Source organism: Melozone crissalis, unplaced genomic scaffold (assembly GCF_028551555.1).
Source record: "Melozone crissalis strain CALT ecotype California unplaced genomic scaffold, PUWL_Pcris_2 ptg000132l_1, whole genome shotgun sequence".
In the NCBI taxonomy this organism is placed as follows: Eukaryota; Metazoa; Chordata; class Aves; order Passeriformes; family Passerellidae; genus Melozone; species Melozone crissalis.
Genome location: NW_026535905.1, coordinates 2,124,113 through 2,150,192, shown reverse-complemented (window position 1 = coordinate 2,150,192; position 26,080 = coordinate 2,124,113). Strand labels below are relative to the sequence as shown.

The 26,080-nt window shown below is 48.5% G+C and overlaps 2 protein-coding genes across 2 annotated transcripts; one reads left to right on the top strand and one right to left on the bottom strand.

The window, feature by feature from the left end:
- Positions 1-3,034: 3,034 nt before the first annotated feature.
- On the bottom strand, positions 3,035-11,577 carry THNSL2 (threonine synthase like 2). Its single transcript, XM_054293238.1, has 9 exons — positions 11,421-11,577; positions 10,497-10,721; positions 9,651-9,845; positions 9,249-9,401; positions 8,311-8,541; positions 7,314-7,462; positions 4,434-4,559; positions 3,411-3,550; positions 3,035-3,289 (listed from the first exon to the last, which is right to left on the bottom strand). Exons 2-9 carry the CDS (start codon positions 10,717-10,719, stop codon positions 3,055-3,057), a joined length of 1,452 nt encoding a protein of 483 aa, XP_054149213.1. The 5' UTR covers positions 10,720-10,721; positions 11,421-11,577; the 3' UTR covers positions 3,035-3,054.
- A 9,582-nt stretch (positions 11,578-21,159) lies between these two features.
- Positions 21,160-24,171, top strand: FABP1 (fatty acid binding protein 1). Its single transcript, XM_054293293.1, has 4 exons — positions 21,160-21,235; positions 22,267-22,439; positions 23,468-23,560; positions 24,095-24,171. The coding sequence occupies exons 1-4, from the start codon at positions 21,169-21,171 to the stop codon at positions 24,143-24,145; spliced, it is 384 nt and encodes a 127-aa protein (XP_054149268.1). The 5' UTR covers positions 21,160-21,168; the 3' UTR covers positions 24,146-24,171.
- The last annotated feature ends 1,909 nt before the right edge of the window (positions 24,172-26,080 follow it).

The window sequence follows — 26,080 nt, the reverse complement described above, 5'->3', positions numbered from 1 at the left end:
ACATTGTGACAAAGCTCAGGGGAAGGCTGCACTGCTCTGCTTGTGGGAAAGAGACTCCTCACCCACAGCTTCTTTGGGATTTTATATTCCTCTCAATTTTATTTCAGGCAGAGCAGCAGTCAGCCAGTTATCCCATGTCCCCCTTTAGAGAATAGATCTCTTAAAGGAACTCTTAATGACTGGAGTGTTGAACCACAGCACGGCTCTGCTGGCAGATGAAGCCCCCAAGAAGCACACAGGCAGATGGATTAGAGGGCAGACCCCACCTGCAGTCCAACAGATCCCAAACCACACCAGGACAGGGGCCCCAATCCCTTGCTGGACACACCAACTACAGGTGAGCAGGACAGCAAGTTGCTTTGGTACATGTGAGTTATTGAGGAGAAACCCCAGCTGAGCTATGACCCTGTTCCTCTAGCTCAACACATTCCATCTCCATTATAAGACATTATTTTCTCCTTGAGGTAGGAGTTGGGAACATGTCCCAGCCATGTCCCTTAGTGTCCCCATGGAGTGTGGTCACCAGTTTGTGGGCATCACTATCTCCTGGGTCACCTGTCAGACAGGCCTGGGGTCAGGGACCCAAAACTGGAATTTTTGCTGGAGAAAAGCAACAGCAGTTGCTGTATGAGATCAATTATTTGACAAGCCTGTCCTGGGTTTGTGATCAGCTCTGGAAGGTGCAGGACTGAAATACCATTAACCCCAGGAAAATGTGAAGCTGCCAGAGCCTGCAGCCACCCATCAGTGCTGGGTGAGGAGGTGCCACTTTTTGTGTGAATTTCCTCCCTCCATTTTCCATCTTTCCATCAAACCTTCCCTCTCAGACAGAGACCCAAGGATGAGCAGGCAGAGCCCCAAGCACCAGTTCTGGGGACAGAGTGGGAACTCCAGTGTGAGAGTGGCCATGGATGCCATGGTCCCTGGGCAGGTGGTGGCACAAAGCACACCCAGGGGCCAGGTTCACTCCCACATCCCAGGCACCGGGCTGGCACACATGGCTGTGCACTGCCCTCTCTGGGAGCACAGCCCCTCTGCAAGCCAAGCCTGTCCTGCTCCCTCTGCCTTGGCTCCAGGCATGGAACAGGCTTTTCCTGCTGTTCCTCTGCTCCAGAGATCTCAGAGAGGGTTTCATAGTGTCCTGCCCTAAAAAAAGGTCTGATTTGGGCTGGGGGAGATGCAGCATCCTCACCCCATAAGGTATGCTCAGGGATGGTTGAGAATTAAACTCCTTTTCCCCCTGCAATGAGGCTGGACCCTTTACTCATCCTACTGCTTGAGGGCACTGGGATGGGAGCATGGAATGCATTTGTCACGCTTTCTGCTTGCAAAACACACCAGGATTTTGGCAGGCTGCAAGTCCAGCCCCACTCACCCCATCCTTCCCAGTGCTCCCCAGTGAGGGGTTGGGGTCTTGCCAGCCAGGTTTGCAACCAACTGCAGAACTGGGTGCAATTTTGGGTCTCTCCCCTCTCACAGGGTGTCTTGAGATATGATTAAGGGCTAAATTGTAACTGGGCCCGGCTGAGAACCACAAGATTTGGGGAGGCAGCTGTTAAGGGCAGTGAAGTCCAATGAATATAACACCTGCATCAATGAAAGGGGAAACTGGATGGGGGTCAAAATGGATCAGGAAGTTTCTTACTGCCACCCCCAGAGATGTCCTGCACCACCTCCAGTGCAAAGCCATGATTTGGGGAAGGGTTATTTGTGAGGATGAAGGTGCTGCTTAAAGAAGAGGTATTTTGCTGGTTTGGCTCTTAAAGAAGAGTGAATGATGGCCTCATGAAACATCACTCCTGGACCCCACCTCCCAGCTGCTCAATCCCTGCAAGTAGAGCTGCTAGCATCAAAAACATCCAAGTGCTGTGTGGTTTTTACATCACTCTCAGCTAAGCTGTTTCCCTCATCCCCGTTAATTGGGATGGGGCAGCCTCAGCCCCCACCCTGGAGGAGGCACAGGTCCCTCCTCTCCTGCAGGGTTTCGGTGGGATGGAAGGAGGTGGCACAGAGCCAGCTGTGCCACAGGGAGCCAAGGAAAAGGCTGCCTGGGTGCCAGCAAGGCAGCCTGCAGCCCAGGCCAAGCTTCCCACTCTTCCCGCACATTCTGCAACATCCCAAGCTGAATCACTTCACAGAATTTACTTTTACCCTGTTAAATGCCACTAAACCTTCAAATTAATCCTCCCATTACAGGACTTCCTTTGATGTCAAAGGGGGATTTTTTTTTTTTTGATGGCAAAGGGGGATTTTTCCCCCCTGGTATAATTATTCCTATTTTTCTTCCCTCTTTTTTAGGCACAAGAGATTCCTGCCAGATGCATGACTTGTGGAGGCAGCTCCCACACAAGGTATTTATGTATTTATATGTATATGATGAGAACATGGTATTGAAAGACCTGAAGTTTCAGGCAGAAGATAAAGGGAATTTCCCATTTCCTACTTGTTACAGTGGAAGTTGCCTGGAAAGAGTCTGAAGGAGGACTAGGGCCAAAAGCTGTGAGATACAGCACTGGAAAATAGCTCTTTAAGAGAAACTTGTCCAGGGAAAACATCTGCTATCTAACACTATCGCAGAGCAAATTTCAATGCCTGGACACAATCCCTGGCACTACTTAAACTACAGGGATGGGTAAAGTGGATCCACTCCACTCTTGTATGTTTCCTATTGAGCATCTTTGGTGCTATTGGGATTGCTGGGATGAACATCCCAGCAATCACTGGATCACTGGATAATGCTCAAGGAGCAGGCAGCTGTGGGTAGTGCTATGACAGCTTTCTGTAACAGCCAGTAATGATGGAACAGCCAGGTTTACTCAGAGTTTTAATCAGGTTTTATGATTTATTAGGAAAAAGGGATACAATTGCAGTGCTCTTTACTGAAAATGTTATCGAATTGTCCATATAATTGAACTCTTCACTGAAAATGTTATGAGATAGTCCAATTAGACAGGGAAGTGAATTCTTGCTAATACATCATTGCATGGAGACTCCCAGAATAAGACAGGGCTTTTCTGGGAGTGGAGAATGAGCCCAGTGGTGATATCTGTGTGACTACCTGCCCTGGGGGGCAGAGTGACCCGCCTGTGCCTCCCACTGCTGTGCCACAGCTTCAATCCGGCCCCGGAGCACCTGTGCCCAGTCCTGCCCCCGCTCCAGGGGAGTGGACCTGGTCTCCATGGCTGTCAGGGCAGAGATTTCAGGGGGGATCTGGGGAGCCAGGCCAGCTCGGAGAAGGGCATCCTGAAATTTGGCTGCAGAGGCTGGAGCCAAACAACACCGGGGGATGCTGGAAAGGAAAGACAAGCAAAGAAAACTTATGGTGCAAGTGAGCTGGGGCTGGAGATGCTGCAGGAGCAAGGGATAGTGATGGTCCAGTCCCTAATGCTCCTGACCATGGCTGTCCCTACCTGTGTGGCTGTGAGTAGTGGTAGTGAGCAGCCACGGCAGAGTGGGGGCACAGCAGGTACTGGTTCTCCTCCCAGCAGCGCCGCATGGCTCCCACGATGTCCTGGTCAGAGGCTGAGCACGATCCCAGGCTCTCAGAGAGCTGTGGGGAAACAGGGAGGGTCACACAGGGCACCACCACCCAGCTGGCTTTAGAGCAGGTGGAAATAGAGAGGCTGGAGGATGGGTTCCCCCAGAGACTGAAGGAAAAGGGGTTGCTGCTGCAGCTTGGGGATGAAGCACTGCTGGAATAAACCACAGGGATGGAGTGTGGGCAAGGGGTCTCCATCCACAGGTGCTGTGAGAGTGGGTGGGCAGGAGCCAGGGCTCAGCTCCTCACCTCTGCACTGCTATTTCCATGCTCTGAGGGAGTTTCTGAGGACTTGTAAAATCCACCTCAGTGTAACAGTTCTTTTTGCTTTTAATAATAACATTGTTTTATATTTATCTTTCTGCAGCACAAGCAGGAGTGGGCACTGGGCAAAGGCTGCTCTATGAGGGAGAACACATCAGAAATTGGACAGGAAAAGGCAGGATTTTGTACCTGGCCCTCTTACAACTCACATCTTTTGTTTTCTCTTGTACCTCTCTCTGCTTTGTGTTTGTGCTCCCCTTTGCTGTAACAGCAAGGCTGAATTGCACCAAACTCAGCAGACCCACTCCCAAACACCCAATTTGTGCCAGCATCCACTGTACAATGCCTCAGTGCATGGCCAAGGATAGGCCAATTTCATATGCTACCTAAATAACTGCAGGTAATTTTAAGTTACTTCTGTGAAGGAGAGCATTCTAAAAAAAAAAAATAAAAGGGGGGGTTTAGTATCTCCATGCACACACATTGATATAAAACTGTTCTGGAGTCATGCTTAAACTTTTGGTTGCATATTCTCCATTATGATTTTTTTTATTCTGAAAATGAATTGAAAATACCTGGTAGCAATAATCTTACACACAGAGGCACAGTGTTGTATGGGTGAGGAACTGACCTTTCTGTGCAAATCCTCTGGCAGCTTCAGCCTTTTTGAGATGTTGAATTGCTCCATCAGAGTTTTTATCAGGCGGCCGTCACAGCCTGAGAGCAGCCAGAGGATCCTCTCCACATTGTAAGGCTCCTGGGACAACAAGGCAAGAGGTGAGGAAATTCAAATGGGGGGGAGCATCCTTGTGGATTCTCTGATGTCTCATTAGGACTGAGGTCCTACCACTGAGTTTTTCTTGGTGGAAGCCAGGGTGGGCTTTTTGTCTTCCCTTTGCTCACCTACATTCCAGAACAAGTCTTTGGGAACACAATGTCTTTTGAACCTCTGACCTGTCAGAGCAGTCTGACAGTGACCATCAGATTAAAACAGAAAATGAAGGGATGGCTGATGAATCAACAGCTTGACCACATCTGTACCATCACTGTGAGGAGCCCAGGCTAATAACACACTGTGTATTGGAGAACCAGACACATCCAGCTGTTTACTCAGCGTTGCAGATGCTGCTGTGAGTCACCCAGCTCCTGTGTGACTTAATGAGACACCCAGCTGGCTGCAGGGCTGGCTGATAATCTCCCTGAATTCACAGGGCACATATAGGGCCTGACTGGCCTGTATGGCTGTGGAGCAATCAGCATTGCAACACTGCAGCAGAACTCTGTGCAAGACCATACAGGAGGGTCCCAAACCAATTTCTCTGCCCTGCCTCATTCCTGCCCATTTACAAGCACCAAGAAATATTAATCCAGGTGGTTTGGCTGAGATATCTTGTAGGGACAGGCAGGACAAGGGCACCAATTTACAGAGTCCTCATCTCACCTCCTGGGCTCAAGTTTGGATAAACTCTTCATAACTTTTAGCAGGTGACAGCGCCTGTGACCTTTTGTCACTCCATCGTGTCCTACCTTGTCAAGTCATCAGGACTTACTCAGCCTTTTGTGTCCTTATCTGGGTGTCTTATGGGCTCAGTTCTGTCCTTCATCTTCCCACCATCATCTCCCAGAGCCTCCAGCCTCTAATCTTCAGTCTAGTCTGGGTGTAGCCTGCCCTTTGCTCTAGGCTGTCCCCTGTTTTAGACTGTCCTGGTCAGTGTGCCTGGACTTCCATGGCCTGCTCCTGGGTGCTCCTGACACCCTTTCTCCTGCCCTTCTTTCTGCTGTTCCCACATCCTTCTCACATCTTCCCACATTTCCCCTTCACCCTCCATTCCCACCAGCCTTACAGTTTCCATTACAGAACAGTATGGTGACACCAGTAACTTGAACTGGGCCAGGGCACTGGTGCAAGTACCAGACTCACCATCTAAGTAAGGCTTTTGCTTGTGTCCCACACCACCAGAGCTCTCCAGGAGAATGTGTTTTGCTTCTGTCCCACACCACCAGAGCTCTCCAGGAGAATGTGTTTTGCTTCTGTCCCACACCACCAGAGCTCTCCAGGAGAATGTGTTTTGCTTCTGTCCCACACCACCAGAGCTCTCCAGGAGAATGCTGGGGCCCCGTTTGGAGGCCAGGTCATACTGGGACAAAGTTTTGGATGTGGATATGAGCTCTGTGGCTCTTCCTGACCTCAGGGACAAAGAACAGCCCCTGCTTGGCTGCAAAAGCTCAGTGTCTGCTGGGATTGTCCTGGGATTGCTCCTTGCAAGGCTCATCCACACCAGACTTTCTGCTTCACCTTCAACTCTTCAGGCAGCATCTAACAGGAAAGTTTTCTCTGCCTTATCTTAGTCTGCAGAAGCAGCAACCTAAAGAGGCTGTGCACTCTCCATCTTTGAAGGTTTCCAACACCCAAATGGACAAAGCCCTGAGCAATCCCACTTGACCTCAAGGCTGAATCTGCTTTAAACAAGTCCCAACCAGAGACCTCCTGAATTCCCCTCCAGAACAAATGTTCTCTTTAGCTATGGGAATATTTGCATGGATGCTTCAGATGTGAGGGAACAGTGACATCCCATGCAGCATGGGGAGGGATGTGCAGAGGGATTCACTCATCTAGCTCCTCAGGAATGTCAGAAAATCTCCTCACCTGACTCTGCCCCCAAGATCCCAAAGTCTGGCACTTGCTGACCAGTGCTACTGAAGGGAGATGGGCTGAAGAGGAACCCAGTTATCCCTGGAGCCCCACAAGTTCCTGGCTCAGGAGGAAAGCCAAGCTGCAGAGCACAGCCTGCTGAAAGGAGCACAGGGACTTAGTGGCTGCAAAGCATGGCAGTGCCTCCAGACTGCCAGGTCCTCCCAGTGTGTTTGAACAGCTTTTGGAAAATCCAGGTAGCTTAAGGCCACAGAGATACAACACCAAGGGTTTCCCACTTTGATCACTTGTTTGGAAGCAGATCCAATCCCTGGGGATCCCAGGGTGGGAATGAAAGGGGAGGTGTGTGCTTCCAGGTGTTTGGTTTCTGTACCTCCATGGCTTTTCTTTCTGAGGCCTTTCCCTGCCTGCTGGGACTTGTTTTCCTCTGAGCAAGCTGCAGGCAGCCATGAACAAGGCATTTCTTCTGGACTTCTCCACCTCCTTCCTCGTCTCTCTTCTTGCTCTTTGTGGAGTTTTTCAGAAGCATCAACAAAACCCTCAAGACATGATGGCATTTTTTGTTCTCTAGTTGTCTCATGTTGTAGAAATGTCCCTGTCTTGCTAAGTTTGCATAGAACAATCCCCAGAAATCCAGAACTCAACAACAAAGATCAGAAAGTCAGACCCTGAGAAGTGAGGGAGAAGGAGTTTCATCTGTTTCAGCTCAGCAGTCTGTAGCATATATGGTCAATAGGAGTCACACCTCTGAATGCATCATTGGGTGGCAGAATTTTACAGGCAGAACAAAGAGTACAAGATTAAAAAAAAAAACAGCAATATTTTCTATTTTTGCATTTTGGCCAGTTCACTACATACCTGGATATCCATGGCTGAAGCTAAGGTAGCCTTCACACTCTGTGCCAGTGAGAAATCTCCATGTTGAACAGTCCTATGAATGATGTCATTGCTGTTCACCACAGTAACAAGTCGAATGGGGAGACCCATTTTCTGGGCAATACAGCCAGCTAGGGAAAAAAAGTGAAAAAAATGCATGAGTGCTCGATAAAGAAATATGTGAAGGAGATTTAGCAAAGAAGTCATCCTACAAATTGATTGAGCATCTAGTTCAGAAGCAGGCAGAAATTATATTCCCTAGTGGACTCTGAGATGTCTGACTTCAGGGGCTTGGTAGAGCACAGATTATAAAATCCAGGGATGCAATGCTCCACCTGCCACTGAACACAGACCCTTGCTCATCTCCACTCTTGCTGGTGGACAGGCAGGGGGCAGAGAGTTCAGGCACCTGACAGGCAAGCAGGAGAGATGAAGATTCTGGGCTTTTGCCTCTCTGATGGCAGCCCGGAAGGGCAGTGAATATGTAAAATCCTTTATTGCTTTCATAAAACAGTTCTACACCTATTTTGGGACTGAGGCAATCAAAGACTCTCATTTAGAAGGCCAGATTATGCAATTAAGAGTGGCTGTCCTGACCATGCATTACCATGCAAACCAGAGAGGCCCAGGCAGGACTCCACACCTCTGTTAATGTCTCACTTAAGAAATCAGAGCCACAGCATTTTCCCTCTTTTCTGCATCAAACACATTCTGTCCTCTCCCAATGTGCCCATCCTCAAGATAGTTACAGTCATCATCAAAGAGTGGTTTGGGTTTTTCTGCACCTTGCAAATCATCAGTGACACCTAAATTGAGTAATAACCATACATGACTAATAAAATATAAGTGGTTCTGAAGAAATCCTACCAGAGAGTGGGTGTTTTAATAAATAGCAATACCCAGTATCTGCAAAGTGCTTTTGGTGCATAGATCAGAGCATTCTCTCTCTCTTATCTAACCCATCTCTTTTTCCCTTTACCCGTGATATTTCCTCCTCCTCCCGTTGGCACAACAATTTCCACCATGGGCAGCTGGGTGGTACCCAGGGATGGGGCACACTGAAAGTAGGCATAGAAGTAGTGGGCAATCTGCACCATAATCCTGGACCAATTGACAGAATTCAAGCTCATCAGGTTGTATTTTCCAGCAAAATCAACATCAGCAAACAGTTCCTTGATGGGCTCATCGATTTCATCGCTGTTCCCATGAGCTGTCAAAAGGAGAAAGGAAAGATTAGATCTGCCAGCAGCAGTGCATCAGGCACGAGGTGTTTCTGCTCAGAAATAGGGCTGGTCTCAAGCCCTGGGGTTTGCTGTGGCCAGGAGCTGCACATCTGCCCTGAGGGCTGCGTGAACCAGGGCCTGAGTGGTGGCCTGTGGTTGTCAGGTGGTTTCTGCAGACACAGCACTCTGGGCTGCTGCTTCTACCAAATATAAACCTGCCAGGAAGGCAAATGCTGCATCCCCCTGTGAGATGCCAAGGTGAGACCAGGCTGAGCAGAGGAGCCCATGGGAACTCAAGCAGCTCAAGCACCCAGTGGTGATGCCCATCCACGGGGATGGCACGGTGGCAGGAGGTGGCTCACCCATGAAGGTGAAAGGACAGAGGGAAGGGGTGGCTCCAAATCCCTTTAGTGACAAAAAATGGTGCTGAATTTAGTTCAGCCAAACACCAACCACCCGCATGGAGGCAGCTCTGATCTATGGCCAGGAGAAAAAGAAGCCTTAAACTGCTTGGTTGTCAAACTGGGGATTTTGTCTCCTGTTAGCCAGGTGTCTGGGCATGGTGATAGCAATGACCCAGCTGGCTGCAGCTGCTAAAGCTGCAAATCCCACTGAGCAGCCCCCTCAGACTTTTAGGGTCAAGGTTTTGATACAGCAGAGCCATAAAGTGGACAGTCCAAAGAGCAGTGCCAACCAGCAAAGACGTGGACGTTGTCTTCAATGACAGTGGTCATCTGAAGCTCCTGTATCTGGGTGCAGAGCCCCTTGGGCAGCAGAACAAAGATGTCCAAGTTCTTCTGCCCTCTCACGCTCTCGATGGCTGAGCTCCCCGTGTCCCCTGAAGTCCCTGTTTCAAAATGAGGAAGCACCAAGAAAAGCAAAATATTGCTGTGTGAATCAAACCTGCACCACTGCACTTTAAGAAAAAGATGTAGAGATGCTCCATGAGATGCTTTTGGCCAGAGCAGCCACTCTGGCATTGCCTGGAGATTATGAGGCAATACCATCCTGGGGCATCTTTGGGGAGGGCTGTAGGATGGTGGCTCTCAAGGTAAAGGCCTGCCCAAGAACCTTACCTCCAAGGAGTCATACTCACCCACCAGGATATTGACATGCTTCTGCCTTTTCTCCAAGAAATACTGTAAAAACTGTCCTGTGCAGGACAAGGACAAGTCCTTAAATGCATATGTAACACCATGCCAGAGCTCCAAAATATTCAGCCCATCTTTCAGCCTGGACAGATGCACAACATTCTTGTGTCTGAATCTGCTGAAGGCCTTGTCAATCAACTCTAGAGGGAAAATGGTTAAATAGCCTGTTAAATGAAAGGAGTGTTTTTCTGACCCATGGCTTCTTGCATCTGTGCTCTTTGTGCTCCTGGGTACCTTTCTGCACAACCAAAGGCTCTGTGCAGTGACAGATACCCCAAAAGTGATTTGTGGTTATTCTGAATGAACCAGCCCAGCTTCATGCTGTTTGATAACTCTGTGCTAAGGAACCCCAGGGGACATGCCGCACCATCAGAAAACTACATTAAAACATAAAATACAAGAAATCCGAGTTTTATACCAATGTGCTGCCGAGACAGAGGTTGCAGCTGCCCTCTGGTGGAAAAGATAGCTCATAACTGTTAAAAACATTTAAAAACACACGTCAAGGCAAGCGTGAAGCAGCAGAAAGCCCTGGAGGGAGGGCCAGCAGCGAGTAGGGCCACAACATCAGCTTGCTGCTGTCACCAGAACCCTTATTTTTAAACAAGGGATACCTTCTCCATTAGTGCCAGCAAGGTGCCAGAGGAGAGCAGGCTACAGAAAGGAGCAGGCAAGGTGCAGCAGGCTCCTTCTCTAGGGGGCTGTGAAGAGGATGGGAAAGGCAGACAGATGCATCCAGACCCCCCAAATCCTCGTCCACATCCCCATGAGCAGCTCCCCAATCAGCTCACCACTGAGCACATTCCGTGGGACCAGCTCGGCCGGGATGAAGAGGGAGCACAGCTCCTTCACCAGCTCAGGGTAGGAGAGGCTGCTCCACCTTCGCAGGGTGTCCCTGTCCAGCGAGGGGATGCGCTGGGGCATGAAGAGGCCGCCATCGGGGGCATAGCCAGAGAAAAGGGCTCCCTCGAAGTCCACGGCCCCCGTGCCTCCCCGTGTGCTGATGTACTCCATGGCTGCTGGGGAGGCACCGCAATCGCTGCCAGAAACACAAAGCTGGCACACAAACCTCACACCAGGAACAGGCCCTCACCCCAAAACAACTGCCTCCAAAACCTCCCCTGTGGGCAGACAGAACTCCCCAGGGGACAAACCGCCTCCTCCCACAGGGAGCTGGAGCAGCCGGGGTCAGTGCAAGGCTCTCGGCATTTTGCAGGAGGTGGAAAGGCTGCCTGGGATTTTTGCCAAGGTCGGAGCCTTCTTGTCCGGCTTTCCCTCTACCCTGCCCGGGGAGACATTCCCGCCTGAGGAAAAGCCCTGACGGCGCACAAGGCGCTGCAGAAGCACGTCATGAACCTTTTGTGGGCTGTTTGCAAAGGCTGGAGCTTTAAATTAAAAAAGAGATCGCTACGTTTTCAGAGCAGGCTGATTTTGTTCAAAGGGGTTAAACTAAGGACAGGATTTGACGCAGTGTAGGAAGGGCTGAGCTAAATCCTCCGGACCGGCGCAAATCCCGCCGGCGCTGCTGGGAGCGGCCTGGTCGCCCCCTGCCCCTGTGCCCGCCCGGCTGTGCCCACCCGGCTGTGCCCCCTCAGGCAGCGCTGCCCCCTCAGCGCGGCTCAGCGCGGCGGGGAAGTGCCCAAGAACAAGGTCCAGCTTGTTCTTCCAGCCCGGCCACCTTTTGCGCTTGTGCTCACGGAAAATTGTCCCCTCACCGGTGATCCCGGTGCCGCGGCAGAGACGGCCGGCAGCAAGCCTGGAATGGGGATAAGCGGGAGAGACGGAGCCCCGCTGCTTCTGCCGGTGCCAGGAGCCGGGACAAGGGGCAGCAGGTGCGAGCTGCAGCGAGGGGGAAATCGGGTTAAATATTAGGAGACCGGTTTGAACCTGAGGGTGATCAGGCACAGGGCATGGAGACCTTGCGGTCTCTTGTGCAACCCGGGAGACATTCCGACTTCGAGTGGGGAAACATGGAGAGACCTGATTAATTAAACCATGAGTTTGGAATTAAATTTGAGATTGAAGCTGCTTAAAGAAGGGTTTGAGTCAGGAAACCCCAGAAGTCGCTTGCAAGCACAATCAGTCTGGAACTCGGCTCTGCTCAGCCTCCCAACAGCCCTGTCACATCAGTGGGGAAACTGAGGCACGGGGGAGGGAGGAAACATGCAAATAAATCCAGTTATTCGCAGGGAAGGGCTGTGCATCCCTTTGCTGCTTTTTATTTTAATATAATCAGCATTTTTTGAAGGGCAAAGTCAGCACAGGACCGGTGGCTGCACAAACGCAGGGCGCAGCTGAGTGCTGGAGGAAGCAAAAGGACTTCAGCCCAGGCAGGCAGGAGCTGAGGTGCAAAGGATGGCTGATAACAGCCTGCTGTGAGCCACAGAGCCCACATCTGCAGCAAAGGACACACCACCTGCCAAAGCACTGGAGTCTGCCCCAAATACCTTGCCTCTCTCTCTTTATTCTCATGGTTCTAACTGGAGCAAGGAGAAAAATATCTGGTGGAGGGTGGTCCAGTCACTGCCCTGGGCAGTGGTGTGGAAAACTACTTTTCTACACCCAACATCTCAAAAAACTCTTTCTGCAGGCTCTTTAGGTGAAGGCAGTAGGTAAATTTCAGGCTCTGGACAGAGCTGCTTCTGGTGGTGTTGCTGAAGGTTGAACAGGGCAGGTGTAGCAGAGCGGGAAGCAAACAGAAGTGTTTTAATAATATATCTGAGCTCAAACAGTGGGCCAGAGCAGAGCACACCTCTAGGAAATCAGCTAGGAAGGGAGCTATTTATCTATAACTATATAAATTATATCACCAGCCAGCCTGCATCTCCCCACCATCTCTGTGCTCAGTATTCCTCATGACATTGCAAAGATGAAGCCTGAGCCACCCAAACCTGCTGTGGCCCCGTAGTTCTCCCTGTACCTGTAGTCACCAGATCCTCTTGGCATACTGGTGTGCAGTGGGGTGCTCACCCTGTAATGGAGGTCTGTCCCCATTCCAGATGTGGATCCAGGTCTTTTCAGAAGGTTCTGGATAAAACAGCAAGGCTGGACCTTGTTCTTCAGGGATTGGTCAGGCTTAAATTGATGGTGAAACCTCCCCATCACCATCCCTGGAATCACTGGAAGCTCCCAGTGATGCTTTACTTAGATGCTGAGGGGAGTAGCTGATGTCTCCACAACAGTCTCAGCTCCTCAACATGCTCCAGTGGTAGCTGGCACAAAAATCTCCAAGTAGTATCTCTGGAAAAAAACATCTGAAATATTAGAAATAAAGGAAATAGCAAAAACTGCAGGATATGTGATTTGCCTCCTCTGTTGTAACCTCTCCCCTTTTCTATGATGGTGTGCCAAGGTGAGCTCAGGATTTTCCTTCCTTGCTCATGCAGAGGCAGAGCACACTTTGAGCTCAGCTCAGATTCAGGCTAGAAAAAAACCAGGATCAAATCCATAGGAAGATTTGATCTTCCAGAAGCACAGGCTGATAGTCTTTATTACCAATTTAATATTTAATATCACCAATGTACATCTTTGCAAGAATCACCCAGCACGCTTCAATGAGACCTCACCTTTTCCCACCAGCATGGGACCTTGTGTCTCTGGGCATTCACTTACCGTGTGTCCAACTCTTTTAATGTATGTTTTAGCTATGAAATTACTTCATTAATACATCTGATTTTTTTTCCAAGTGAAGAGCTTACAAAGAGATTGATGATTCCTTCAGCATTACATCCCTCTGGGATGCAGGAGCCCTGTAAAAAAAATAAAATTATTACAGCAGGATACCTGCTGCTCTGCATCTGCAAAGAGGCTGCTGCCACAGGTCTGTCCACGCCCTGGTTATCAGCAGTGATAACCCTCCTTATCAAGGTCAGTGGTTACTGCTGGGGTGCAGGGACTGCTGATGTGGCAGTCACATGTGAGCACAGAACACAGCCTGGGACACAGACCAGGGTGACACTGCCATTTGCTTGGAGAGGTTTTCCCATGCTCAGCCATACAATTTCCATGAACTCAAGTTCAGAGTGGCATTTCATTTTGGGGGGAGCTCTGAGCAGCCTGGTCTAGTGAAAGGTGTCCCTGCCTATAGCAAGGGAGTTGGAACCAGATGATCTCTAAAGTCCCCTCCAACCCAAACCATCATGATTCCATGATTCATTCTATGATTCTTTAATATTATTTTGAATTTTTAAGAAAAGGAGGGGAGGGGTGTGCCCATGCTGCCTGTCAGGACTCATCCACTGCAGCAACAGATGAAGAGCTAGAAAATGTAATAGCCTCTAATTAACCTGGCCTTACTTACTCACTGCCTCCCTGTTTCTCCTGGGATTTGCAATTCCAGTTTGGACCTTGCCCATTCCTGAGCACTTCGTGGTCTCTGGACTCATATGTCAGGAATCACCTGTAGCTGCAAACTCCAGCTCAAGCTGCTATCAGACTTTCCCTTTTATTTTCTCTCTCTTTTTTTTTCTTTTCTTTTTTTGGAATGCATCATTTTTCATCCCTTCAGGGGGATTTCCTCAACCTCTCCACCTTCCAAAGGCATCTCAAAGCATGATGAGGATGAGGAAGCAGGAAGACATGTATAACAGCAAAAATTCAAATTTTTTCAATTTTTGCACCAATTCTCCTAAAATAACATGTCTCAGCCCCAAATGTTGCAGCACTCATAGACAAGCCCAGCCAAACTCTCAACTTCGTGTTTGCTGAGCAGTTTTTCCATCCTCTCCAGCAAAGTGTGCCCCTGTACATGTCTGGGTGGGGGTCCCCGGCCCGTTTTCCATGCAGAGCATCCCCGAGAGCGCCGTGGACCAGCGGCTCTGCCGGCGAATCCCAAGTCACTAGATGGCGGCAGTGCCTCGTGTCCAGGCATCCTGCAGGAGCTGCGCATCCCTTCTCTGATCCCTTTCAGCCTTTCCCACCCTCCCACAAGTCCCTCCGCCCTTCGGGTTACGGACATGTCCCAACAAAAGCCGGGGAACACCTCTCCAAAGTTTTGGAGCTGAGAAGGAGGAAGCACGGGCAGTGTCCTGCGGCAGGAGGGTTGGATACAAAGCTGGTGCAAGAGCTCATCGGGGTGGGAAGGAGGTTCTTCATGTTCACCCATCTTCTCCCCAGAGGATTCCATCCTGGGATTTTTATTACCTTCTTTTCAGCAAGATCTCTCCTGTCCCCAGTGAGACACTCAGAAAAGGGCACACAGAAAGGACCTCAACTCTCATCCAGGTTTAAAAAGCACCACATTTAATAAAAAAATAACACATAACCCTGAGCAGAACAAAAATGTCCCCATTATTTCCAGTCCAGTCTCTGCCCACAAATTGTCTGGGGTCTGAAAACTGCATTCAAACAAAAGCTTTCAGACATATAAGTGACCCAGACAACACCAGGCAGGTCAGAAAGGCAGTGACCAGGATGTTTGGGATTTTGCAATGCCATTTACTGCCCTGTACAGAGTACCTCCCAGTGGGAAGTGTGTTATATTGGCTGAGAAAAATTACAGGAGTTTATCACTGGGGATTGTGGAAGTTATGTGTCCCCTGCCCTCTCATGTTCAGAAGTGTGAACATTCACAGAGACAACAGGGAGATTCTAGGTAAAAACTGCAAGGTTATGACCAGAAATGAAAGTATTTCAGTTGTACCTTCTCAGAGGCAGGCACAACTTAGTCAGGCTCAGAATCTACACAGAAAGGGGGCTGAGGAAGTTTGCAGAATGTCTGCAGCTGCACAGGCAAACATGCACCCAGAATTATTTATTTGAGCCTCATGTCAAGGAGATATAAGACAAAAATGTATGACTGTAAATAAATTAAACTGTACAAAGCTGCATCTGTGCTACAGCAAAGGTGGCTCTTTCCCCCACTTTCTAAATCTGATCTAAATTGCCAATATATCAGCTGACATGAGGCAGAACTTCCACATGGATCATTGGATCACGTCTTCTTATCTGCAAATGTGCACATGGAGACTTTTTCACCTCTGCTGATTTTGCAGGGCAAGGAGCTGCCAGCATGTCGGCCCTTTCCCCACATTTGGGTGCAACACTCTTGCCTCAGAGCAAGGTGTTTCACAACCAGGTCAGGGACATCTGTGTTGTGGTTTGGGTCTTGTAGGCCAAGGAAGGGAGCTCAAGGATTTGTGCAGTGCTGGCACCCTGGTGAGATATTGGAGGAGCTGTTGTATTCTGGAGAACGTTGTGCAATCTGGTTCTACCATGCTGAAGTTCACATTGTACCCCATAGCCACATTTTTTTATCAAAATCTGCAATCCCACAGCGTGTGGGCTCTACAACCCCCAGTTAGGGACTGGACAAGGAAGATGCTTTATCAGCTTCTCCAGGTGACTTTGGAAAAAACAGGCTCCATAATGTGCAAAAGGGGGATACCTGCGCTCAGGGAGCCACTTTGACTATAACAACACAATATAACCAAATGGGACATGGACAGTGCAATCCAGGTCCACAGCTCTGCTCTTGCTGGCACCATGGTTGTTCCCCATGGAGCATCTCTGTGGCCCTGAACCCGGTGAAAGCTCAGTTGCTGTCAGACTCCATGCAATTCTCTGCCCTCCTCACAGCTGTGTCTGCCTCAGCACTGACCCTCTGGCTGGTGCATCACTCTTGGCTCATTGCTTTCCCCGGCCAAGGGGCATCATCTGCCAGGGAAGGTCTTGGGGGTTATTGCTTGGACTTTCCTTCATTTTATATATAGATTGTGGTTATATATTTACCTCAGGGAGAGACAGGAACAGGCTCCTCCCCACACTTGTCTGGCCCCAGGATGCTCTCCTTGACTCATCACCTGCAGCCCTCTGTGAGGAGCACTGAGTGAGCCACTGTGCTTGGTAAATCAGGATGAAGGGGAGCACAGCTGGACGGGGGAGTAGTGGCCCACAGTGACAGCCAGGTGTCCCTCCAGGACTGGAGTTCATCTGACACCTGTGGGCACTTGGAGGCTGCCCAACACACCAGTCTCCTGCACTTGCTCAGATAAAAGTTTGCTTGACCCCACTGTGTCTCAGGGTCTCTTCATGTGCCTGGATCAGAGGGAGATGTTTGCACTGCAGATGTGTGGTGGGGTCAGATACACCATTGGTTAAATCTTCACTGGCTCTGCTCTGGGGGTCTCTTCCAGACCTTCCTCACTCGAGAACATTGCCTGCTAATGCCTCCATTTCTTTCCCAACATTTTCTTTCCTTGTCCTGGCACAAACTAGTTCCATAAGCAATGAGCACCATTTCCAGTCCTTTACCCTGACTCCACAAGGGCTGTGGGATGGAGAGCAGCCTCACCCCACCAAAGGCCAACCTGCTGGGACAATGCACATCCTCTGAGGGCATAAACAGAGGGTCCCTGTGCCTGGAGAGAGGCCACAGCTCTACACCACAAATGTTGGAAGCAAGAGAATGGAAAGTGGGTGGCAGAGTCAGCAGCTTTATTCCTATTGTAAAGCAAGATCCCAGCAGCAAAGTCCAACTTTTCTGTAAGCTCTGGTCCCCAGGAGATCATTGATAAGCAGAGCTAAGGCTCTTGTGTTATCAGTGCTAGAGCCACCTTGACCTTGAAGAAGCAATACAAACCCTCTGCTCCCTTTGGCACCTTTGCAATAAGATGACAAGGGCTGAGGGCTGCTCTTTTCTGAATAACAGCATCAATGGAAAGCTTTATCAAGCAGCAGCTCTCTGCACAAGCTCCTGCTTTTGCATTCTTATCAGGGCTCTGATAATGACATATCTAATCTAAACCTATAGGAAATGGCATTTGCATATCTGCAGCTTGGAAGTTACAGCTTGGAGGCAGGAATCTCAGCAGACTGCCAAGGGCATTTTAAAAAGAGAAGAAGCTGGGAAAGATGCTGTATTTCATCTCAGTGCTGCCTTGGTAACACAGCACAAGGAAAACCAAGGGGGATGGAGAGCTCTCGGCAGCAGCAGCATCTTCTCCATCCCATCCAACCTTTCAAAGCAATGCAGTCATGTGGCCTGATGAAGAAACCTTTGTACCACAAGGTTCAAACTAATCATACCAGAGATGTGAAAACCTGGCAGCAGACCAAGTTTCCAGGTTCAAGGGCAGCAGAAATAGAATTACCCAACAATACTATAAGTTGAGACAGAGGGGAGCCCACCTGGGGATCCATGACTGTCAAGCTTGTGACCAAGCTTTTTTAAAAAATGTCTAGGGGTTTTGGGGTGTTCACCTGGACCTGCACTAGGAAAATCCAGGACTGAATCATCAAAGGTCCTACCTTGTAGCCTTTCAGATTTGGGCCAAGAAAATTCTAGTGTAGAGCCCAACCCTGGCTTCCCAAAGCACTGAGGTGCTGGGCTCACTGGAGTCTGGGGAGCCACTGGTGGGACAGATAAGAGAAGCAAGTGAGCTGATAGAGGGGAGGTGCATGAAGACATTCCCAGACCTCCACAAGGCTGCCAGGGACCCTCCCCTGGGCCACAGGAAGTGCCTCTCCCCATACTTTGGCTGTAAAGTCATTTTTGTAGTTCAGAACTTAATTAAGAAATTCAGTTTGAACTGGAGGAGGCAGAAACTTTTTTTTTTTTTTTCCCCTGTAGGAGTTGTAAACCTGAAAATCTAGTTATAATGTCCAACTTACCAAGAAGTGCAGGTAGGAGGGTGGCTTCCCAGAGGCTGAGTGAAAGTGAGAGCTGAGAGCTGAGCTCAGGAATCCAGGGAAGGGTTGAGGGGATGTCATAAAAGGATGCAACTGCTCCACAGGCAGCTACAGAGGTGATAGAGAAAAATTCTTCTTGATTGTGGAAGATGTTGTAAGGTGAGGCACCAGCCACAAATTGCAGTTTGGGAGGTTTGGGTTGAGCACCTCTCCTTCAGGAGATGGATCTTGGAGACCCAGGATGAGTACCCAGGGAGACAGAGGAGGTGGGGTTTAAAATTTGGCCAAAATCATGGCTGATCCACTGGTGATATTCTTGCCTAAGATGTTCTGGATGTCCCTATCTCTGATTCAGGGGCAAAAAGCAGAAATAAGATACTTCAGTCTTTTTTTTTCTGACAAGCTTCTAAGACCCTCAGCTTTATTTTCAAGGCAGCTTAAAGACAGAAGTACCTGCTGGCTTCCCTCAAGATGTAGCTTCCTCAATAATTTTTGAAAATGATCCATGCCTTTTCTCTTTATACAAACCAGATTCAAATTTTAGGATGTGGATTTAATTTAATCAAATTATCAATTGACATGGCCTCATGTTAATGCAAACCAAGTGCATTTTCTTGAAAAGTTAAAATGATATCATACTTTAAAAGATGCTGTATTCTGTTGGGGAGATGTACAAGTATTCTGAACTTTGCTATTGAGATTAAGTTTATCTCACCTGCCATTTGCTCAGCAGGCCTGGCTAGATAATAATTACCTTGGCCAAATTTCATTCAATAAGTATTTCTCCTTTCTTTAGTACGACCTGCTAAAGAAAATAAAAGAACATTGAGCCCAACAGAACACAAAGTTCCAAACTTTCTAACAGCAATCCATAGTTCCCACTTAGCAATAGCAAATCAGGAGCAAGGATGTGTTATAGCTATTTACAGTAAGCAGAGGAAGAGAGGATACCTACAGAGAACAACTTGAGTTCCAAATGGGGTGAATTCTCTCATGAGTTGTCCATTCCTGTGAATGGAAAAATTTCTGTCCTGTTACCAGGAGAGTCCTGGACAATTATATTCCCCTTTAACATTTGATGAGTGACATCCAGCCCTTAGGAGCTTCATCTCCATGGACACTGTGGGCCTGGGAACTCTGCAGTTTTTTCAAGCCTAATCTCTCTCCCCATCATGCAAAGAGAGGGAACTGAATTGCCTGGAGGAGAAGCTGGAGGCCCAGGGCATGAAAATGTGGGAGGCACACATGTTCTTCCAGGTATCCCCTGGCCAGAGAATGTTGGCTGACAGGAGGCAGGGATCTGGCAGCTCAGGGTGCTGCCAGGACACAGCAAAAGAGGTCTGTCACCGCTGTCCCCATGAGGAGGACACTGAAAAGGGACATGTCAGCACAGCCCCTCGTGACACCGGGCTATTCACCTGAGGCAGGCATAAAAATGAAATGCAGTTCCTAACGTGACATCATTCCTGAGGGGATAAAATGGAAAAGAACCCAAAAAGCTATTTGGAGAAATTGCTGAGTCAATCCACCCCTCCATGAATGTTCTCTGAACCTGCCTGGCTCCCTCCATGGTGCACAGGGATGATGTCCCTGCGGATTTTCCCCCCTCCCAGCCAACTTCATCTACTGTCCGTCCCACCAGCCAAGGTTTTCCCTCTCTTGCCTCATCTGGCAGGCACTGCCTGTACTAATTAACCAGAAACTGAGGCTCACTGCTGCTGCACAGAGAGCAGGCTCAGGTGGCAGCAGCAGGACGGGCAGCGGCAGAAGGCTCTGACAGCATCACCAAATTGGAAGGAGATAGGTCTTTTTCATTCTTATACATTATTTCACTTCAAAAAAGGACAAAGATGTGAGCTGACTTTGGGAGGGAGGAGGAATTCATTGAGGCAAGAAACCCAGCCTGGGGGTTCAGACCCAGGGGATGGATGCTCAGATGCCATGAAGCAATCCTGGAGTGCTCAGCCAAAGGGACTGGAAGAGGAGCCCAGCTCTGAGTCCTGCTTTGGAGAGAGGAATTGGGCTCAGCTTGGAGGCTGCTGCTGGCCCTTCTGATGTGGCACCTGGGAGAATTGAATTCCAAGGCTTGGAAAGCTTCTTCAGTACACGAGTGACTGTGGCTCCTACAGGAAAAGGAGATGAAAGTGATTTGGTAGATCACTAATGGCACCAGCTCTCTATCCACACAGGACCATAGAGGTGGAGCCTGATTCAAACTTCAGTCTTCGGGTGGGCCAGTGCGAGGCCAGGAATTGATTTGGAGCATTTTTCTTGCAGGACAGTGATGGGTTTGTGCTGCTGCTACATCTGGGTTACACCAAACCCCACCGCAGGTGTGTGAGTGAGTCAGCCCCTGCCAGTGTGCAGCCACTATTCTGCCAGTGCTAAAGACCCACCATGCACACACCAGTGAGCAGAAACCCCCCAGGGCCAGTCCCAGGGCACACACAGTCACCACATTCTCCTCCTCCACATACACGCTCCCAGACTGCAAACTCATTAGATGATTTGGCTCATTCCTCTGATAATGAGACTCTTTGCACAATTATTATTATATTTTTATCATTTGTTTATGGATGCCACATTGCAACCTCCATAAAACGTATTTTATGCGGTTTTCCCTGCCCCCACGTTGTAAATTGTGATCTGTAAAATGCAGAGAAATTTATCACTGACCATTGCCCAGTTTTACGTTAATGTTTGAACATGCCCATAAACCAATTACATCATCTTACCTCTGGCCAACTTTTAAGGCAGAAGGATGATATAAAACCAAGCTCTGCTTACCAGCAAGGCACCTTCTCTTGTGTTAGGAGCACAGAGAGCTTTTCCACAATGAGCTTCACTGGAAAATACGAGCTCCAGCACCAGGAAAACTTTGAGCCCTTCATGAGAGCTCTCGGTACGTGCCTTCGTGTGCTGTGTACTGCTTTGTCTCTGCAGATCCCACTGATTTTTGGGAGCCAGCTTGTGCTGATGTGCTGATGATGTAGATTGAGACATCTCTGAGATTTGCTATTTCTGTCTGTCACCTTGTAATTATTGGGATTTTAAATGTATTTGTGGGGAGATGTGATCTCAAAATAGAAGAGAAAGCATCTCTCTGTCTGGGGTGGGAGGTCAGGAGATGATGGGTGAAGTTTATGGCTTGCAGGAGGTCAGTCCTAGTGGGTTCTGCAGCCTCTGGCCAGCGTGGCTGAGTGCTGCACACACATGATAAGCCTGCAGGACCTTGGTGGCTTAGGGGCACTGCAGACCTGCTCCATCAGGCTGTGAAATTTGGGGACAAGCAGGACATTGCTCAGCCACTGTGCTCTGATGCTGCACAGCCTCACATCCCACCGTTCATCAGAACAATAGTTGGTGTTGTTTAAATGCTGAATGATGAATGTGTCTGATGGATTTCCACTTGTGTCTGTGACAGGGAATGTTGTCCTGCAGGGATCCAGGGGGCTTTGCAATATTTCTGCACAGTTACACGTCAGAAGGGCTCTACCTGTCAGATGACCTTCAGGCTTTGGGAAAAGATTTTATAAACTGGTTCTGAGGAACCCTGAATCTCATAAAAAAACTACTTTGTTCCTTTATTCTGTCTTATTTAATCCATTTTTCCTTGCCTGTCAGTGAAGGAAGGAAAGCAGGATTTATTCTTGGACAGGGAGGTGGTGTTTGTGCTCCCAGTCAGGTCAGCAAGACACGGGACATGTCTAGTCCCCACACAAAATTCAGGATGACAGAATTAATCTTCCTCCCCAGCAGACTCAGGGACATATGGCTCTTGGGGAAGCACCATCACTGAAAGGTTTTTGCACGCTGGAATAGAAATTTTCCCAACTGTATGTCCCCAAATCCTGCCACATTGATTTGTTCAGCAGCAGCAATCTGCCCACAGATGGCTCCACTGTTCACTCCATGTCTTTTGTTCCTGGGCAGGGCTCCCTGAGGACCAGATCCAGAAGGGCAAGGACCTCAAGAGCATCTCAGAAATTGTGCAGGATGGGAAAAAGTTCACGGTTACCATCACCACTGGCTCCAAAGTGATGAAAAACCAGTTCACCATTGGGGAGGAGAGTGAGATTGAGATGCTGAATGGAGAGAAAGTGAAGGTGAGTGAGCAGCCTCTCCTCTGCCAGGGCCATGGGGGTTCAGGGACATTAAATCTCCTTTCCAGCCATTCCCTCTGCGTATGAGCAAAGGGATTGACCATATCACAGGTATTAATTAATGCACTGCACTTCCTGCAGAAGAAGTCTTGTATTTCTGAATCTATTTCAATAGTAATTTTGGAAAACACTAGAAGCCAGTGTTTTAATATCCCATTTGGGAAAGGGGGATAGAGATGCTTTGGTAAAAATTTTTGACAGGAAGAGATCTGAAAGATTTGAGGTGGAAAAGGATTGACGTTGTGTCATGTTGCAACACAAAACATACCTCTGCCTTAATTTTGTTGATTCAAAGGTAGTGCAGGAAAATCAGAGAATCAATCATAAACCAATAAATCTCCTTTTAAGTCCCAGTAGCTGTTAGCTGCTCTGTTAGCCTTTCCACTGCTTCAGATTACCCTGGGGGAGATGAGTTGGCAAGGTGAGGAGTTACCACCCTTGAACTTGGGTGCTCCCTTTCCTGGCCATAAGTTTCCAAAGGTTCATAGAATGGCAACACCACTGGCAAAATCTGCCTCTCATCTCTGCCTCAAGAGAAGATGGAATTGCAGGGACTTTTGAAAGCAGGAGGAATGGTCACCAAAGAAATGCCCTGTGAATGGGGCTCTGAGAGCTCTACCAGCTGTGTCACAACTTCCAGCATCCCTGTATTCCCTTTGGCATAAACTCTTTTGGAAAGAGTTATTAAAACACTTTTAGCCTCTGTACATCAGCAGCTCAAGGGCAAATGAACACATCTTATAGCTGGGCAAGACAGATAAACAGAAATGGGCTTTGCTGTCTTATTTATTTGGTGAATTTCACTGATCAGTGACAGCTGCCCCGGGGATGCTGGTGCTGTCTGTAGCCTTTTCTGTAGCTGTGCAGCTCAGGTGGCTCTGCAGTCCCCTCCTGCTATGGCAGGGGAAGGACAGCATGCAGGGGTCGAGGTGGTCTCCAGCAATAACATGAACGATTCTGTCTTCCACCAGGCTGTTGTGCAGATGGAGGGTAACAACAAACTGGTCACACAGGTGAAAGGGATGAAATCCGTCACGGAGCTCAACGGAGACACCATCACCTACGTGAGTGTAGGGGGGCAATGGCTGGAACAGCAGGGCTGCCTTCCCTTCAGGAGCCTGCCCTGGGAGGCTACAGAGGCACTGGGGGGTGCTGGAGCAGAGCACGTGCTTGCACACAGGCTCTGCAGCCAGGAGCTGAAGGCAGTTTGTCATTAGAGTATGATCCAGAAAATAATTTTTAAGACCCCAGTTTAGGCACAGCTGATCAAAGTTTTGGGTAATGAGGGTGTGTTCTTACCCACCAGAGGAACAGGTATGTGCCAGAGCTTGGCACTCTTAGACTAGAAGACTGAGGCAAACTGATCCCAGCTGAGGGATGCCAGCTTATCCCTATGTGCTTTGTGATAGTCATGAAGAAATTCAAAGCTTTAAAAATCCAGTTTATGAGAGATAGTCTGGGGAGCAGTCCTGTTTTGATTTGCAAGACCATATCCTAAGTACAGTATGGAGCTAAATACCATGATGATCCTTCCAACTTGAGATATTCAATGATTCTACAAATTCACAAAAAGCTAACACTTTCCATTTCTTTTTCAGACAATGACCATGGGTGACCTCACCTTGAAGAGAGTCAGCAAGAGAATCTAGAAATATTACACATGCCAGTCGTTTACCATGTAAAATGTGGCCATTAAAATAAAAATTTTTTTGAATCCTCTTCATTGTCATCAACCTCTTCATTGCTACTATAAATAGAGACAAACCTTTAAAGCTTGTGGAAGCAATGGTAGAAATTGGGCAACAAACTGATCTAAGGGTGTGCTGGTTTGGAGAATGGAGTTGAGGCAAGGCAAAGGCTCAGAGGCACTGAGTGACACATGCTGATGAGTTTCTGGCAGCCCTTTCCTGGGGACAGGTGCCAGCAGCCTGCTGGGGGTGCCCTGGTGGGTCCTGCACCTATGATTGATCTGGGCTGGGGAGCACTGGGCAGGAGAAGGGCTCTGGTCCCTTTCCTTGCAGACATGGCCAAAGTGATCAGAGTGACCAGCAGGGCCAAAGGATTTGGGGTGGTTTTGGTGGAGTCAAGGAAGCACCAGTGATCCTGTTTGGAAAGCTGCCTTGGGAAAGAAACCAGCATGGGATACCAGCCCTAAAGGCTCTGGCCACCCCATCCCCATCTCCTCCCCACCCCTTCCCACCAGCAGGAGGGTCACAACTCCCTTCAGGTATCCAGTGTGTGTTTCACCCCAAGCTGCACCTGATAAATTGAGTTGAATGGAATTAAACACTTCTTCCATGGTGAAATACAGGTTTTCTCTCCTGGCAGGAGATGGGCTGGTTGTTCACAGTGTACACAGAGGGAGCACCAAAGTCATCTCCTGCCCTCTTGCTTGGCACTTCAGGACAAATGGAGATGTGGTTTTCTGCTGCACACAGGAAAGGAAACTCTTTCCTCTTACCTGCCTTTTCCAAGGCTGCTGCCAGGACTCCTCTGTGCCCAGGAAGGGTTTTCATATTACAGATCAACATTGATCCTCATGCCAAGAACTGAACCAATATGGATTGTCACACAGAGCAAAGGCACCTCACAGACAAATGGAAGGGCTTAGCTAAACAGTGCCTAAAAATCAGGTGTTGGTCTTTAGTGAACTCACATCTGGAGAAATATCAGCAAAATCACTGAAAAATGTCAAAGAGAAAAAGCCCTGGTTTTGTTTTCTTGCTATTGTTCTGAGGAGCAGGTAGGGATTCTTGAATAAACCTTTTACTCTCCTGGCTACCACTGAAAGTGTGCAGGAAATCAGTTGGATTTTGAGACATATAGGCAGACAACAAATACATTTTTTAATATCTAGAAATCCAACTTTAGCCATTAGACTTCTTAATTCTGTTAGCAGTCCACTGGCAGCTGATCTATGGACTATCCTTTATTCCTCAGTGCAAAACTGATTAAACAGCTAAGTTAAAAGACAGGTGTTTTAAGGCATCAGAGCCCCCTGCTCACCCTGAAGGTGAGCAAGGGTGGATTCCCCTCCCTGGAAACTGCTTGTCCAGTTAGAACAATCCACACAGCCAGTGCACCAAACTAGAGCAGCTGGCTTCTGGCATGGCCCTATGTCCATCATTGTGGACATTTTCTGATTTGTAACTAAGGAGAATAGTTCATCTCAATTAACTTATCTTGATGTAAGGATTCCAGTTAGTCTCACTTGCAAATGGCCCACAGTTCGATGTTGCACCTGTGCCAGCTGCAAAATCATTTTCCAGCAGTTTTTCATCAGAAAAATTATCATTTAACACAAAACATCATCTGTGGGTCTTGTTCAGTTTGCATTCATTGCCCACAGGTGTACATGACACTTCTTGGGACTGGCTTCCCACTTCTATCATCCCTTGGACACCACTGGAAAGGAATTATGTTATCCCAAGTGGTAGAACCCCTTGGGAAAAATCAATCAAAATTTAACAAAGGAATTCAGAACCAGGATGGGTGTAGAGAGAAACACGCTTCCAATAAAAAATGTAAATAATTTTATAACAGGTTTTTTTCTTTGATTATTTAATGCCTTAGTGATAGAAAAA

Coding starts and splice junctions, on each gene's coding strand:
- THNSL2 (XM_054293238.1), bottom strand. CDS start 10,719: ATGGAGTACATCAGCACACGGGGAGGCACGGGGGCCGTGGACTTCGAG. Junction 3,551..4,433: donor CAGAGGATTTGCACAGAAAG/GTCAGTTCCTCA, acceptor GTTTCCCCACAG/CTCTCTGAGAGCCTGGGATC. Junction 3,290..3,410: donor CACTACTCACAGCCACACAG/GTAGGGACAGCC, acceptor TTTCCTTTCCAG/CATCCCCCGGTGTTGTTTGG.
- FABP1 (XM_054293293.1), top strand. CDS start 21,169: ATGAGCTTCACTGGAAAATACGAGCTCCAGCACCAGGAAAACTTTGAG. Junction 21,236..22,266: donor GCCCTTCATGAGAGCTCTCG/GTACGTGCCTTC, acceptor GTTCCTGGGCAG/GGCTCCCTGAGGACCAGATC. Junction 22,440..23,467: donor TGAATGGAGAGAAAGTGAAG/GTGAGTGAGCAG, acceptor GTCTTCCACCAG/GCTGTTGTGCAGATGGAGGG.